This window comes from Phaenicophaeus curvirostris, chromosome 2 (genome assembly GCF_032191515.1).
Source record: "Phaenicophaeus curvirostris isolate KB17595 chromosome 2, BPBGC_Pcur_1.0, whole genome shotgun sequence".
Lineage (NCBI taxonomy): Eukaryota > Metazoa > Chordata > Aves > Cuculiformes > Cuculidae > Phaenicophaeus > Phaenicophaeus curvirostris.
The window spans coordinates 90,477,888-90,493,906 of NC_091393.1; the positions used below are offsets into that span (position 1 = coordinate 90,477,888).

The 16,019-nt window shown below is 39.3% G+C and overlaps 1 protein-coding gene across 1 annotated transcript in view; it reads right to left on the reverse strand.

Moving 5' to 3' along the window:
- Positions 1-1,865: 1,865 nt before the first annotated feature.
- The window catches only part of PPP2R5A (protein phosphatase 2 regulatory subunit B'alpha), a 45,694-nt gene continuing 31,540 nt past the window's right edge, over positions 1,866-16,019 (reverse strand). Inside the window, exons 5-13 of the mRNA XM_069852821.1 lie at positions 15,160-15,290; positions 14,896-14,955; positions 13,577-13,685; positions 11,008-11,061; positions 7,041-7,091; positions 5,931-6,050; positions 5,722-5,849; positions 3,866-3,967; positions 1,866-3,100 (exon numbers count right to left, since the gene is read on the reverse strand). Coding sequence (XP_069708922.1) covers positions 2,968-3,100; positions 3,866-3,967; positions 5,722-5,849; positions 5,931-6,050; positions 7,041-7,091; positions 11,008-11,061; positions 13,577-13,685; positions 14,896-14,955; positions 15,160-15,290 — 888 coding nt within the window. The 3' untranslated portion in view covers positions 1,866-2,967. The remainder of the gene's footprint in view (positions 3,101-3,865; positions 3,968-5,721; positions 5,850-5,930; positions 6,051-7,040; positions 7,092-11,007; positions 11,062-13,576; positions 13,686-14,895; positions 14,956-15,159; positions 15,291-16,019) is intronic.

The window sequence follows — 16,019 nt, forward strand, 5'->3', positions numbered from 1 at the left end:
AGAAGCGTGGCCAGCGGGTCAAGGGAGGCGATTCTGCCCCTCTGCTTTGCTATTGGGAGATCCCACCACAAGTATTGTGTCCAGTTCAGGAATCCTCAACATATGAAGGATATGGAACTGTTGGAACAGGAGCAGAGGAGGGACACAAGGATGATCAAAGGGCTGGAGCACCTTCCATATGAGGACAGGCTGACCGAGCTGGGGTTGTTCAGCCTGGAGAAGCAAAGGCTCCAAGATCTTATAGCGACCTTCCAGTACCTGAAGGGGCTACAAGAAAGCTGGCGAGGGACTGTTCACAAAGGCTTGTAGTGATAGGACCAGGGGGAGTGGGTACAAACTGGAGAGGGGCAGATTTAGACTTGACATAAGGAAGAATTTCTTCACGATGAGGGTGGTGAGGTGCTGGCACAGTTTGCCCAGGGAAGCTGTGGCTGCCCCATCCCTGGAGGTGTTCAAGGCCAGGTTGGATGGGGCCTTGGGCGGCCTGATCTAGTGGGACGTGTCCCTGCCCATGGCAGAGGGTGTGGAACTAGATTATCTTTAAGGTCCCTTCCACCCCAAACTATTCTATGATTCTTTACTGTGTTCTTGAAGAAACACTCTTACAGCAGCTGTTTCTTGGCTTTTACAGAAGTGTTTAGAAACCACCGCTCTATCAAGAACAATGCATCCTGCTGCAGTTTTTGTTCTCTCATGCCAGTAAGGTCAGAGAACATAAAGCTGGAAGACAGCTTAGCCCCAGCTATGGAAGGAGTAGGGGGTATGGTTAAATAAAGGCTACGCTCCGTTCTACGGTATTTAATGAGCCTTTTTTTTTTTTTTTAATTAATTGTCCTAGTAATCAACTTCAGTCCCTAGATCTTGGCTATCTTATAGAGGTCTGTTGTTAGTTGAGCAGACCCAGTGGCTCCAACCAAGAAACCTTTCTTCCATAGACCTGTGCACAGGAGGGATTCTAATAGCAAGCGCTGCACTGCACGCCTTGAAATAGCCTCTTACTAGAGCTACTGTGTTGGTTTTCTGTTACTTCCTCTTCGTGTCCACATTTGAAAATTTTTTTACAATTTCAAATGCCAGTAATTTGTTCTTTGTACTACCGCGAGGTAAGACTTAGATTCCCCAAGTAGTATATAATTTATTTCCTTTACTCTGCAGGACAGCTGACAATAACTTATATTGCAAACTGGGGGGTTTATTTTGCTATGGAAAAAAGGCACTAAAGTACTGAACTGAGGTAAACAAGAGCGCCGCCCCCTTGCTGAGCTGGCCGAGCACACCCTTACGGGCCCCACGGGGTTTAACATCCTGCTTCAAGAAGCACCAGAACAAGTAAAGGACTTTTTTTTCCTCCCAAATTTTAGGCAGCCACATACCACAGCAAAGTTGACTTTGGTCAGCTGGGTATGGAGCCTTTTTATATAAAGCTGACAAGCAGAGAGGAGCAACTCCTTGGTTTTGATCAGCCAGAGTTTATGGAAGGGTAAACCACTTCAGGCAGTGTTATTCCTGTTTCCTCTGTGAAACACAACACAGAAATGAAGTAACAGTAAAAGTGAAATTAAGTCAACTTAAACAGAATAGTAGTGACTTTTTCTCCCTCAAAGCTGGTTGAATAACAGCAGTAAACCAGCCAAGCACAGGGTAAGAGCAGCTCAAGATGCCTGCCTCAGCTGCTCTGACCAGCACAGCAGAACACAGCCTTCCCCCCAGCTCATAACAACAAAAGCCCAAGCAGACTGTGCCTCCAACACTTGGTGAGAAGCCACAGGTTATTCAAGAGACATGCAGCTAAAAAGGTTGTTTGTAGAAGTCATTCTAATTCTTCTGGTCTTTATAAACACAAAAACGTGATGTACAGCACTAAATACAAACATAAAGACTTTATTGAATGCTGCTCAATTTCCCAAAGATCTTTCATTACAAAAGTTTTCCACACAACTGCAATTTAAGAGATTGGAATGGTACTCTGATAAAAGATGTGAAAAATACTTGATCAAGTAAACAGACAAGACTTCTGTTGTCAACATTCCACCTGTAAGAAACAGACTGCATTTTCTTTAATTAAAACAAGGGACTATTTATTGGCTTCCTTCTCTCCTTACTAGAAAAAGAGTAATCCCAGTTTTGGTCTGATTCTTTAGTCTATGAGATGCTAGAACTAATGCAGAAACATCCTGGACAGTCTCTAAGCATCCTGCACCAATCTGCAGGGAGTCCTTGGGCTGATGAGGAGCATCATTGATGGGCTCTGGAGGAAGCTCCATCCTCAGCTGTAGCAGGAGGAAATCTCTGAAGCAGCCCAGGACTGAGAGGCAGTGACAGCAGGGTAGAGGCACTCACCAAGTTATAGAGGTCAGACACACGGACCACGCCAATCTGTTCAAGCTCATTTTCCTTCCCTACTCTGCCTCATTCTAATGTGAACGTTACATAATTAATCTGAATCTAACCTGAATTCAAGGACAGCACCATATCAGAGTTCCTTTCAGTGCTGTAAGGGGCACATACCGAATATCTCAAGTTGCTGGTAACGTACCTTGCTTTTATTTGAGAAAATACAGCACAACTAGAAGCCTTTTCTATAATCTTAACCAAAGTATGCAGCAATGTGAAAAGCACATATAAAACAAGAAAAAAAATTTACATAGCAAACTATACCACCTATGTGCAACACAATCAAAAATTCAAGTCATAATTCTCACCACTCCCGTAATTATTTCACTCATTAAGGATGAAAATTCAGTTCTGTGAAACGTTGGAAGTGACAGTCTATCAATAATTAGACAAATTTACAATATGCTGTGGTAATGACATCACCTAACTGCTGTATTTAAATTCAGATCTTTACATTTGCCAGAGAAAAAATTGGCTGCTTCTCTTATACTGACGAGGTTTCTTCTGCAAATCCTTATGTATTTCAAAAGGGTACAAAAAAGTATGTCTGCCGAATAGAGGCGGTCATTTCTTTTATTTGGCACTTGTACTGTGTGCGTTCAGCACGTTGTGAGTGCTGTTCTGCTTTTCTGCCATAGCCTTCTTAAGCTTTAACTCCTCTAGCTTCCTCCACAACTCTTCACGTTCCAATTCTTTCTTCTTCTCTCTGTAGGGAAGAATGAAGTGTGAATTTCAGATGTGTTTTAAATGCAATGTGGAGGCACAGTTACTGAACAACTGTGGTTTACAACTACTATTTAATCTTCTAAATTTTTCTCCAAAGCTATTTTTAGAGGCAATTACAATTTCCTCTGTTAAAAAGTGAGCATACAAGTGTGTAACGGTTAGTGGTAAAACCGTTAACTTTGCTCCAATAAATTCTGAGCTACTGCTGTAGCATGGCTTTGCACAGATGACTGTAGTTCTAAGGAGGCTCTTTATCACATGCAAACAAATTAGGTCTGCATCTCTCTGGGAAAAAAGCACAGCTACTGAAAGGAGACTTGGCGCGTGGCCTCAGCTGGCTGGGGATAATCTATGCCCTGCTTCTCTTACTCCAACAGTACAACTTAGTAGGATGAGAGAGTATTCTCCAGCACAGCTTTCTTCACACATCACCCCCTGAAGCAGCAGAGCCAGCACCAGGCAAGTCCCTTGCAGCAGCAGCTGAGCCCTCTGCTGCCACATAGGAGACAAAGTGCTCCCTGCCCCGGCAGGACGGGGAGCCAGGGCCTTCCTGCCACCTCCCTGGGCTTCAGCTCCCAACATACCACTGACAGACACATCTGCACAGGTGCTTTGGACTCAGGTGACACCCAGCAGCAAATACGTGACAATTAGTCCCCCCACAGCTACAAGAGAGGTTTTGTTTCTTTTCAGCTGGTCCATTCTAAACAGGCATTCAACATGCACTTGGAAGAAAAATCAGTACCTTTGCCTTTCCGCTTTGTATGAGCTTGTAAGTTCATCGAAAAGCTTGCCGTTCATTTCCATCAGGGTTTTCAGCACATTATATACCAGTGCAACAATAGTTCTGGAACAGAAGGAACACGGCCATTAGAGTTATTCGAGACAAAATTAACTTTATTAAACAAATGCTTAGTTTCTTGTTTGGACTCTGAGCTGCTTATTTAAGCTAATGTAAGGTAAGCGAGTTTCTGAAACAAAATCCTTTACTATAATTTCCTCTCTGAAATGTTTAAATGCTTAAATGTTTTCTGAAATGGCACATAACTTTACATTTCTGACTCTTGCAATAGCACACGACATTATAATTGGTGCTCTGGCTGTGCTATAAAGCTGTTTAATTACGTCAATGTTTAAAAAACTGAGTTTTAACAACAATATTGTAATATTTGGGTAATGAAATATGAAAGTCTAGAAAAATAAACTTCTGGCTAATAGCTTCAAGACTGGACGAAAGAATGCAGCAGAGGAACCACAGGCACATAGTTTAATACAGCTCCTAAAAGCACTACCTGCAGCATTTCAGGGCAGTAGATAGTTTTGCTGCATGTGACTCGTTGGAGAGCTTCACTGAGAATGTCTAATGGTTTCTGGTACCTCAGTTTCTTTAAGAAACCAAACAGCTTAAGGAATACTGGTTGTGTCTTATGCTCATTCCAAATGCACGGAAACCCAGCCTGTCTACACACTGTCCTGTCCTGCCCTCAACCACTGCCTTGGGTGTGGTTTGAAGACAAAAGATCATTTGGGGTTTGGTTTCCTGAGAAGAAAGGCTCTATTTTGAGCAAACAGTTCAGTCCCTATTGGACAGTGAGGTGGATATAAGCACCTTTCTCTGCCCTTCAAAACCAGATTAAAACCAAAGGGCTGGACATTCTTCCTTGAACTTCCTGGTCCTAAAAGTACACGGTCATCCTGCGTCTTGCACTTCCTTCATAAAAAGCAACTTCTGCCTGCAGCTAAGGAAAAAGGGACATCCTTCGAATCTGCTGAGGTCCCAGGCACTAGCAATATTCCAAGACTTATATTCGTTCTCAGCTGATACATTTGCAATTGGACACTCCACCTAGATAAATTCAGAGCCTCTGAAGGCTTAGAACAGGACATCCCATTTATTTTGAAGTTGTGGAAGGTTTCTGCCTACCCTGGCTTTTGCCTGTATGAACTTTACAGTCTGCAAACTGACTAGCAAATCAATTCAGATTGGGGGCCACAAGCAAATTCTGCATTTTAGTATTTCAATGTAATTACTGCTTCTTGCAATCATGGTATAAAATTACTAACATTTAGCCTGTGGCATTACGTAACAAAACGTAGTAGCCACTCATTTCTCATCACTACCATCCTTTATAGTGGTAGGCAGCTACTCTTCTCTGATAGTATCTATCCCCTTTCTTATCTCACCGGGCAGCAGTAATGAACAATGTCTTCTACTTATGAAGACACTGACAGGACTTTGTTCATCTGAAGCAGTAAAGGACAGCAAAGCATAAAAACAGCAGAAGCTTCCCTTGGCAATTGTTTTGGTCCAAGTAGTTATTAATTTCCATTTTTAACTAATGCACAAGATCACATGAGATTACAGTATAAAGACCATGATCCGATTTCCTCATCTTTTTTCAATTCCAGTTCTCCATCGTAACAATGCAGAACAGTGAAAACATGATACAGCTGAAAATTACATCCATTTAGGCACACAGAATCTCATTGACTTAATCCAATTTAAGTAAAAATGAAACCACGTTTGCCAGCTTATAATCCGGACCTGAAACCGTGGACAACTTACTTGTGGTAATACAGATAAAGGTAAATATTACATACGGATTCCAGTGTTCTTTGGAGATCTTGTATAAACTGCCAAACATAATTGGTAGAATTTTATCAATGTTCTCTTCGATCAGGCTAAGAATATATTCATTATTCCAGAAGTACAAAGCTCTTTCTGCAACCTGAAACACAAAGTTTAGGAGTCAACAACCACACAATAAATTATTACAAGTTAATTTTTATGTTCCTTTTTTGTTGTTTACCTGAAAATGTGAACTTGACACACACTTGGATATTTGCTTAAATAAAGGCTCTTCTATTTTTTTGAATTGTGTCGGTTCTATTACATCTAAGATTTCTTCAATTTCACCTAAAAACATTATCTGTTGTATAAAAAAGAAATACATCAAAAAGTATGAGAATGTTTTATATTGGCACATTGTAAACAGAAGCAAACAAGATACAGATTATACATTAGTCATGAACCCTGCAAAGAACACCGCATGTAATTACTATGCATTAGACATACACGGGTTTTTTGCAGCCTCAAAGAAGTCAATCATCAGTTTCAGCTACCAGGTTACAGCTCTCATCTTGGATTTCTTCTTTTGTGTAACTGCTCTAAACACTCCCTAGCACTGCTGCTGCAGAATATGGGCTTGAGCAGTTAAAATCCCTCTCTTTTATTTCTTCGATAATGGCTACAGAGGTTACCATTACCCGAGATCTCCAGAGTAGCTTTTGAAGTGATAAATAGTTAATTCCAGTTTTAAATTTCAACCAGCAGAGCACTAGGTAAGTGGTACAGAAAATTTAACACTGCTCACACCAACAGGACAAGAGTGTTAAGGGACTCCACTTTTAAAGAACTACTGGTAGGATGAGATCTGGTGGCCGAAATCAAAGTCCTGATTTTTGTACTCACTTTAACTACACAGAAAAAGCCTGAAAAAATTTATTTCCCAATGCCATTTAAAATTATTTTTATACCATGGAAGAAGAGCGTATGGATGCTTTACAGATGCTTATTTGGCATCTCAATTGCTAAGTAAATTCATCACATTCCAGATGACTACATCCAGCCTGGTGTGTATCTACTAAAAAAATTCCCCACTCAGAAAACTGTTTCTCTGTACAATCTTAATTGGGATGCAACTTTTAATATAGTTTTAAGATACTAACACCACAGTAAGAACAGAAACACAATGCAGTTGCATTGAGTTGCACAACAAAGATGAGCACCTCAAGAATCTCCAAGAACTGCAAGTTTTCTGCAAGATCTCTGGGACAGCACAGCAGAGGTAAAGGTGTATGAACCTGCCACAGGACATTTTACATCACAGCAGACACAGGCAGCAAGAAACAAAACCAACCTCTTTCTGACTGCAGGTTTTTGGCCAAAATTTGAGCAGTCCTCTGATCACCTGTATTAAAAATACAACAAGTTAAAGCATAACAAGTTTCTATTACATATTTGATAAGATTTTTTAAAAAGTACTGGTGGGCTTTTCCTCATCCAGAGGTTCAATGAAAACTGAATACAGCTAAATGTAGTTTTACTGAAAAAGAATCGCTGTCTTGTCTTGTTTAAATATTTATCTCGTTTACGTTATCAGAATAATTTAGACCCTTATCACTTCACAAGTCTTTGATTAATCTGTTCACGTTCCAATCCCATCCCAGCACACAGATGAATTGATAGGATCTTGATAACATCAAAGCACAGCAAAATTAATAACTCCCCTGTAGCTTAAATTCCTAGAGTATTTTGTCTTGTACTCATACTTCAGGGAGCAACTGTTTTGGTGTTAAGGTTTGAATCCTGAGAGCTACATAGAGGAGCCATGGCCTCCACCACTCCCTTTTTTCTTCTAGAATTTGAAGCTTTAAAACTGGAAACTAGAAAAAAAAAAAAAAAAAAAAGAGATGTGAACTTGAAGGGGAAATACATTCCAGTATCTACACTGGAAACTACCTTAACACAAGATGGGGAAAAAAAAACCTGTGGGAAACTTAATTAGAAAGTACAGCCCTGAGAGGAAGGGGAGAACACACAACAGACACTGGAGGCTCATTCCCTAGAACCAAACACCTGTCAGGTGTCTGAGTCACAAAATTAATGGTGGGTAAAAAAAGAACAAAACCAAAACCTGTAACTCTGTTTTGGAAGCAGCAACATTCTCAGAGCCTTCTGAACGTTCATTCTGAGGAAGGGCCTCTATTCTTATGATACAAGAGCACCCAACTGATCATTTCCAACAGTAAAACTTACTCAACTACTTGAATGCCTTACATATTTAACTTTTGCCAGCTTCCCAGCTGTTTTATTCACAACTATGCGTACTATCAAGTGACTTTCCAGAGAAAATGTTAATATGATTTTGAAGTGCCCACAAGTCTTTAACCTAGGATGCACCCATATCCTGCTACTACAAAACTGAATGTCACTTCAAATGACACTGAGCAAATGCAGAAACCTCAGGCAGGTGGTCAAATCCAGTGCTCAAATCTACAAAAAGGAAGCGAGTTACATGGAAAACAAATCCCTTAGAGATCCTTGACCATACAGTTCCACCTAGCTGGCTGAAAGCTACAGACAACAGACACGAATGCCATCATCTGACAGGTGACAAAGGACCAGGAGGCCCAGGTCAGACCACACAGGTGACAGCTTTGCAGCTCAGCCCACAGAGGCTTAGCTCCCTCCCTGACCCAGTCGGCTGCTGCTGACCTGACTGCCCTGCTGCCTCCATAACTCAGCAGAAGAGCTGAGGCGGACGGCACGAGGAGAGGGGGAGGAGAAATTTTGAGCTACTGCATTTCACTGCAATTAGCTGATCTGGCAGCCCTTTGCTCATCAGCTTCTCCTCCACTCTCAAGGAGTCAGACCTACATGAATTCACCACGCTTGTTTCTCTAGATTCACAATGTAAAGTAGTTGATGTAAATACACTTTAAATCCAGGACCATTTTCTGTTAATTAGCTCATAACTGCATGATTCAGTTACGTACTATTGAGACTGTGTAATTTTGAAGAACAAACTCAAACATTTGCACGTATAATAGCTTGTTCTGTTAATACCTTCCCCTCGCCCAGAAAAATGCAAGCTAAAACATTTTCGACAAGCACATTTGCAAAAGAAAAGCTGTGAAAACCTACTACCCACCCCTGACTGGAGCATGAATTCACTGGTCTCAAAAGCATAAAATTAAATTAGCTGGAAGAGTCCAGTTTCTAGCAGTTGTTATTGTCAGTGTTGACTATAGTTCGCTATACAGATTTGTATTCTCAACTTGATAAATAAATAACATGTTCCAATATCAAGATACCTATTCCTTGCTCCTCAGAGAATCAGTTTCCAGCTTCACTACGCCTTCCTATTAAAAGCCAGTATGCGCAAATTTACATTCAAAGATTTCATTCAAATATTCAACAGCAGATCTGAAATCCTGATGCTCTTGCTACAGAAAGCTCCTAAAATAAATATTCCTCTCTGAGCTACAAGATTCCCATAAAGTGATTAACAACAGTAGGCACCTGCTAGAAAACTTATTTTACATACAATGACTGCATGTTTAGCCTGATTTCTTCAAGGCAAAGGCCACTGCACTTAGCAGGGTTAGGTAACCAACTCTTGTCAGCTCTACAAACATCAGGGCTGACCTAAGGCAGACTACCAGAGTTAAAAGAGCTGAGATTGAACGTCCTCTAAGTTGACCCTGAGTGACAATTCCTGTCAGAAAAATAACAGTAAGATACTTGTGAAGACAGTCTCCTGATGGAGTTCTTAAAATATTACTTAACCTAAAGCCAAAAAAAAAAATTCCAATTGCTATGTCAGCAGTTGTGCCAAATTTCAGCATTTGCGTTAGAAGCATTTTGGAAAGTTTCTTAAAGATTAATTTCCTATCATGTTATTAAGTTCCACACCTTTATAGAGCTAATTTTACTATGTGCTAAGAGTACTGACCCAAGCAAGTACAAATAGCGACTGTTTTTGTATCTTCTCCATCCTGAACTCATCCTTAAGAAGTGACTCAAACTGTATACTACGATCCAGATGTAGACTTAGAATTGTACTAGGGCCCCTCCTGCTTCAAGAAGCCCTGCCTTATTACTTCAAAGTTTGGGTTTGGATCCTGCATCACAGTTCTGTAAATTCACATCAGGAAGTTCTGACTTTGCCATGTTGTCACTTCATTCAATATTGAAGGTTTTCATGCAATACTAAACATTTTCTGCTCATATGTCAACCTGAACTGTCAAAATGCCCGGACTGTTTCACTGCTTGGCTTAAGGAACAAGGCTTATGCAATTCCTTTCTCCTTGCCCTATCCAAAAAATAAGCTTATTGACCAGCGTAGCTGGCAATGCTACCGTACAGTGGGAAAGAAGATGCTTCAAGCAGACAAGGCAAATTTATAGACAGTCAGGTCTACCACCTTCTTCCACCTACAGAATAACCTGTCTTCTAATGTGGAATCTCAATACTTAAGAGGCTGTGCAGAGAACTTCTAGTGAGAGACTGGTGAAGATCTACGTTGTTTCCACAAAACCGTATCTTTTTAGGTTTCCCCTAAGTTCTGCACTTTTTCCTGTCAAAAGAAGTGATGAGGTATTTAAATACCAACAAACCCCTAACAGAAAGATCATCCAGCTAAAACCAGTTGCCGTTCTAGCTGGTCTGACATCAGTCTGTGCCCCCATGAGCTGCTGCGCTGCCCCGAGCCTGCGTTCTTCTTTATGGGCATCACCAAAGCCCTCGCACAACCACTGCAAATCCCTTTTTAGCTGAGCCGTCAATATGTATCACAGGAGATGCAGTCTGGCAAAAGCCACTGATGCCTGAAGCACCTGTATTACAACTGCAAGAGGCATCCCAGTAACTGAAGAGACAGAACAGAAACATCACATTTGGAATTTCAGAGTTCTTTCTGTCTAAATAAAGCACTGTTATTCTTTCCATTTTTTATTTTGGGATTGTTTATTCCCTGAAATACTTCAGCTTTATGCAGTGCCTAGGAACAAGCCATCGGCACAGTTCTTATCAGCAGGGAATATACTTGATACTTTCTCATAAGGTAATTTGCATGATATCAAGGGTTCAAACTTTTAATTAAATTTGTGCTTTATCTTGGCCACAGGTCAGAGAGAAATGCACTTTCAAATCCAGAATTTTCTTAACAGCTGTCCTAGATTTATTTATTTATTTATTAAAAACCTGCCTATGGACCATTAATCAAGATAGCACAGATATCACTGCTATACAATTCTAACAAGTTACAATGAAATGTTTGGTTGAAATTATAACCAGAAACATTCAACTGAAAAACACTTACATGCTCTGTTAAAGTTGTATCTTTTTCCAGGAACTGTACAACACAATAGGCGAGCTAGAACATAAGTCATAAGATTATTTAGGTTAAACAGACACTGTTTAGACATGGAAGCATAATGAACTATCACAACTTATAATGGAAGCACTTCAGACAGAGAGAGAGGGAGAAGGGCAACCCAGAACACCCCTACAGAGCCATTTTAAATTCTTCAAATTAAACAAAGCCACAATTAAAGCAGCAAGATATACAGATCTGCTCTCTCTAACAAAAACTTCCTGCATACCAAAAAATTGTGGTTTTTTCATCTGAGAAAAAAATTACTTCTAAGCTTGACAGGTATTTTCCCCTAACTCAGACCCAGTATTCAGACAGACTTTTCTCAACATCAGTTCCTGTATCAACATTACAAACCCATCATTTTCAAACATCTATATTGAAGTAGAAGAGGTGATACGTTCAGTCAAAAAACCCCTAAGTTTAAAACCAGGTTTGACTGAGCACACATTGCTCAAATATGAAATATGCACAGCATGTAACATTCAGTGATAAGACTACATGTGAAAGAATTTTAATATATTACATGGCCACAAGAGATCAGGCAGCATCTGTCTGGCTGAGTGTCCTGTCCCCAGCAATGGCCAACAACAAATGTCTGTGCAAGAGCATATGAAGCAGGGAAGAGCTGGCCTCTTCTCCCAAGTGACAGGGGACAGGACGAGAGGGAATGGCCTCAAGCTCTGCCAGGGGAGGTTCAGGCTGGACATCAGAAAAAAATCTTTCACAGAAAGGATCATTGGGCACTGGAACAGGCTGTCCAGGGAGGTGGTTGAGTCACCTTCCCTGGAGGTGTTTAAGGGACAGGTGGATGAGGTGCTGAGGGCTGTGGATGAGGGTGATGAGGCTTAGTGATTGATAGGAATGGTTGGACTCGATGATCTGGTGGGTCTCTTCCAACCTGGTGATTCTAAGGTTCTAATACTAGATTCCATTAAGACTGATTTTAGGAGTCACAGTACTTTTCCAACTCACAATATAAAGCAAAGACAAAAACCATTTACATGCATATTTCAATACTCAGGAGGCTTGAATTCAAGCCTTACCTTTCCATTTTTGAAAAAAATTATCTGTTATCCCAAAGCAGACAATTACAATGCTGTAATTACAACCTAATTTATTTTTTCTTACCCTGAAGTTAAGGATATGAATGTGTAGATTCAAAAAAAGGACAGATGTCACACATTAATCATGTGAAATCCCATTATATACTTATTGTACAGTAATGCTTTATTGTTTAAAGAAACAAAGATTCAGACATAATTCAGCTTTAAGCCTTTAACTTTTAAGGGTAAGCTAAACTTGTATCGTAGCAACAAAGCAACCAGGCCACTCCTGGCTGCAAAACAGATTTAATGCTCGTTTACACCTAATATGAAACCAGAAACACACAGTGCTGAAACCGCACGTGCCACTAGCAGTTTATAAAGGGACAGAGGAGCAGCCTCATCAGCAAACCAGATGCTACTTTCAGGTACACGGTACGGGTGAGGTAACAGGACCCTTTCAGGTACCGATGAACCAGATTAAATATATTGTAGATAAAAGGACAGCTTGCTGTGCTGATCTGTCGGTGAGAATACCTTTGCCAAGCGACTGGTCCTTCTCACAGTACTGACTCATTACATGGAACAGCCTATTGCAGAGCAATAAACCCCAAAGACAAGTGATTTAATTTAATAAAAACTTCATATGAGAACTAGGGATTAACTGAGCTCTTGACTTGATCCTGTTTGTAGGCCATGTAGTCACAATGATTTTACTTTAATTAGAAAGTAATTTCCTTGTATCTTTAGTTTATAAGGAGCTGTATTAGTGAGCTGACTAAGTTAGCAAAGCAAGTTTTTAATTAGTTTCAATTAACCACGGCAGAATTACTTGCAAATCTGCATCAAATGAATTCAACACTCAAGTGCCATATGCCTGGAAAGGACACATATTATTCTTCAAATAAAACCCTGAACATCTGTACAAAGTATAAGAATGGAAATCAAATGAAGAACTGAAACATTCTGACAGCATGTCATGGATCTACATAATTTGTAGCTGCTCCAGAGAGCTACTCTATATTTCTGCGATTTATATTCAACATTCTCCTCCGCTCCGTGTCACCGGAGTGGTTTTAAAAATAAAAAAGCACTTCTGAATTAAGTACCTAGGCCATGCTCAAGGTTCCTTTACACACAGCATTTAGGTTACATAAAGGAAGCGATAACAGAACAATGTCCTAGGATTAAACGATGCTTAAGCGTAACAAGACTAGCTAACTAAAAAGCTTCCCACTTCAGTTGACATGACTTTGTGTTGTTGTTATATTCTTTCACTTTTATACATGCTAAATATTATCCAAAATTTGGCATTTAGACACAAGATCTGTAAGGTGTTGTAAAAAAAAGTGACTGAACTTGCAAATATTTTGGAATATTGACATTATAACACATACTCCTTTACATTTCATTAGTTTCAAACAATTGAAAAAAAACCCCACCGTTCTTAAAAATAGGCAAAAGCTTACCTGTGCATGAAACAAAGCTAATCCCTTTGCAGTATGCATGGGAATCAGAACTTTCATAAGGAACTGTTTGTGTTCTGCTTTCAGTGGCAGTGCAAAACCATTGATAATACTGAAAACATGAATAAGCAGGATTCATTTTATTAAAAAAATATTATTTTCCTAGCAATTCAAGAATTTCTGTAAACTCAAGAGACACCCCAACTCCTGATTCAATTTCTATATCTGATTATTTTGAAGCCATAAAATAGCTCTACATTCATATGCACAAACTTTAAAGTGCTGCTATCATGCAAGTTTAGGCTCTTGGTACGAAAACAAGAGAACAAAAGTGGAAGTTAAATATTCATTAGATGACCTGAGTTCATTTTATTGTGACCTCCATTAAGCAAAATCATCAACAGTAAATCTTGCTATTTGTAAAGCTTCAAGAGATGCTTCAGGAGGCTGATCCATTCCACACACTAATGACTTCCAGAGAAAACAAAATAGCATAAAATTTTGAATTGTGTTAACAGTGCAGTTTAAATATGTTTTGAGAGTGTTGAACAACTTTTCCCCTCCAAAAACAAAGTTAAGAAATTGTCTCATTGACTCGATAATCTTATTTTTAAGAACTGATGAGTTCTAGAACAGGTAAGAGTCCTTTAGGAAGAGGTTGGGGGTGCACGTCATGTCTGTCGCCCCATCATCCCTGTATTTTAGATAAATCTGAGAAGAAAAAAAATTGTATCTCTTTCACCTGGTTTTCATAAACATTTGTTCCACAATAGTTTCACCATGTTTGGATTTTCTGTTACAGGGGTAATATCTACAAAATCTTCTAATGAGAAATACGTGTCATAGTTTTGGAAAAACAGTAAAATACTATCACAAAAAACCTTCAGAGTTTAAAATCGGTGAAACAATGTCAAAAAGGTAACTAAAAAACTCTTGCACTTACAAGGCTCTCCTGAATAAAATTTAAAGAAAATCAGGCTGGTGAAGATCAAAGCATTTCATTCAGCACAAGGGCAAAAGTTAGCATTTATTTTCTGAACCAAAGAACAATTCGTCTATCAGATATACGATAAGCAAGGACCCTTGAGAAATTTTTTGCCAGTCATCTTTAAAACTTGCACTGAAAAAGAATAATTTACACCCAATACCCTAATTTGATATTTGCATAGTAACCCACACAGTATTAGTCTATTATCAGTTACTGCACTTCATCACTCATTACTGTAACAATTCTAATTCCCCTTTCCATTCCCAAAGCAAGAGAGCTGAAGCAAGCACCCACAATAACAATTTGTATGTTTTCTGTGTCAGATCAAACTTACCTTCCTAATATCTCAAGAAGTTCAGCAACACCATTAAAGTGCTCCGTTTCATATATAAACCTGTTATGAAAAAGACAACCATCAAAAATCAAAAGAGGAGCAGACATTCCACACAAATAAGCTTTAATAAGCTTCAAATATTTGAAAACCAGATCACAGACCAAAACCTGGTCTTTCATTTTGAGAATAAATCACTGCAGACCCAGACTACAAAGAAAAGATGAAATATTCCTCAATCTAGTCACACGCACATACACAGCATACCTGAGGAAAATGTTGTTAATCTGTTTCCTGATGAATGCTCTTAAACCAAGGAATTTTCCATAAATCCGATGAAGAACTGTCTTTAAGAACTCACGTTCTCGTGGGTCTTCACTATCAAAGAGCTCCAGCAACTTGAAAAATTAAATTGAAATTTATTACTTTTCAAAGAGTTAAGTTTTGTTATTTTACACACTGATTTGAGCTTTATCTTTCATTTACAAGTCTATATTAGAAAAGTAGATTTTTAATAAAGCTGCTTATTTTTAAAAAAAATAAACCCAGGTGCTTCCTTCCCTTCAAAAGCCTGTATGCAAGAGACAAAGCCATTCCCAACAACTGTTACGCTACCAAAATAAAAATGAAATTGTAAGAATGAGATTATCACACCTCAAGTAAGCGGCTTACTCCAGGTCTTTAGGAAATCAGAGTTAATCAAATCTGTGTCAGATGTTTACAATTCCTTAATTGCTATTCCTCATCTCAAAAAGCTACTTGTGTCTTGAAGGTTAAGCAAAAGCATAATTCTTTGCAGAACCATTTTGCAGCATAAATGGATAAGACTCTTGTGCATTTCCTCAAGGGAAGATGAGCGGCAGATGCATTTAACAGAATGATAATGCATTAAAAACGATCCATGGTGGAAAAAAACCCCAAATCACTGCCAAACAGAAGTTGGTTCATTTCTGTCCAAAACTACTACCAGTATTTCCCTGCTCCCCCACCCTCTTTTTTTTGTAAACCCAACTTTCACACACACCCGTTCCCATTTCCCTCTTACATATTCTGGATGATGAACTTGTTTGGGTTTGTTCCTACACAAGAAATTTCACAATTAATGATTTAATATGAGGGGGTGGTCA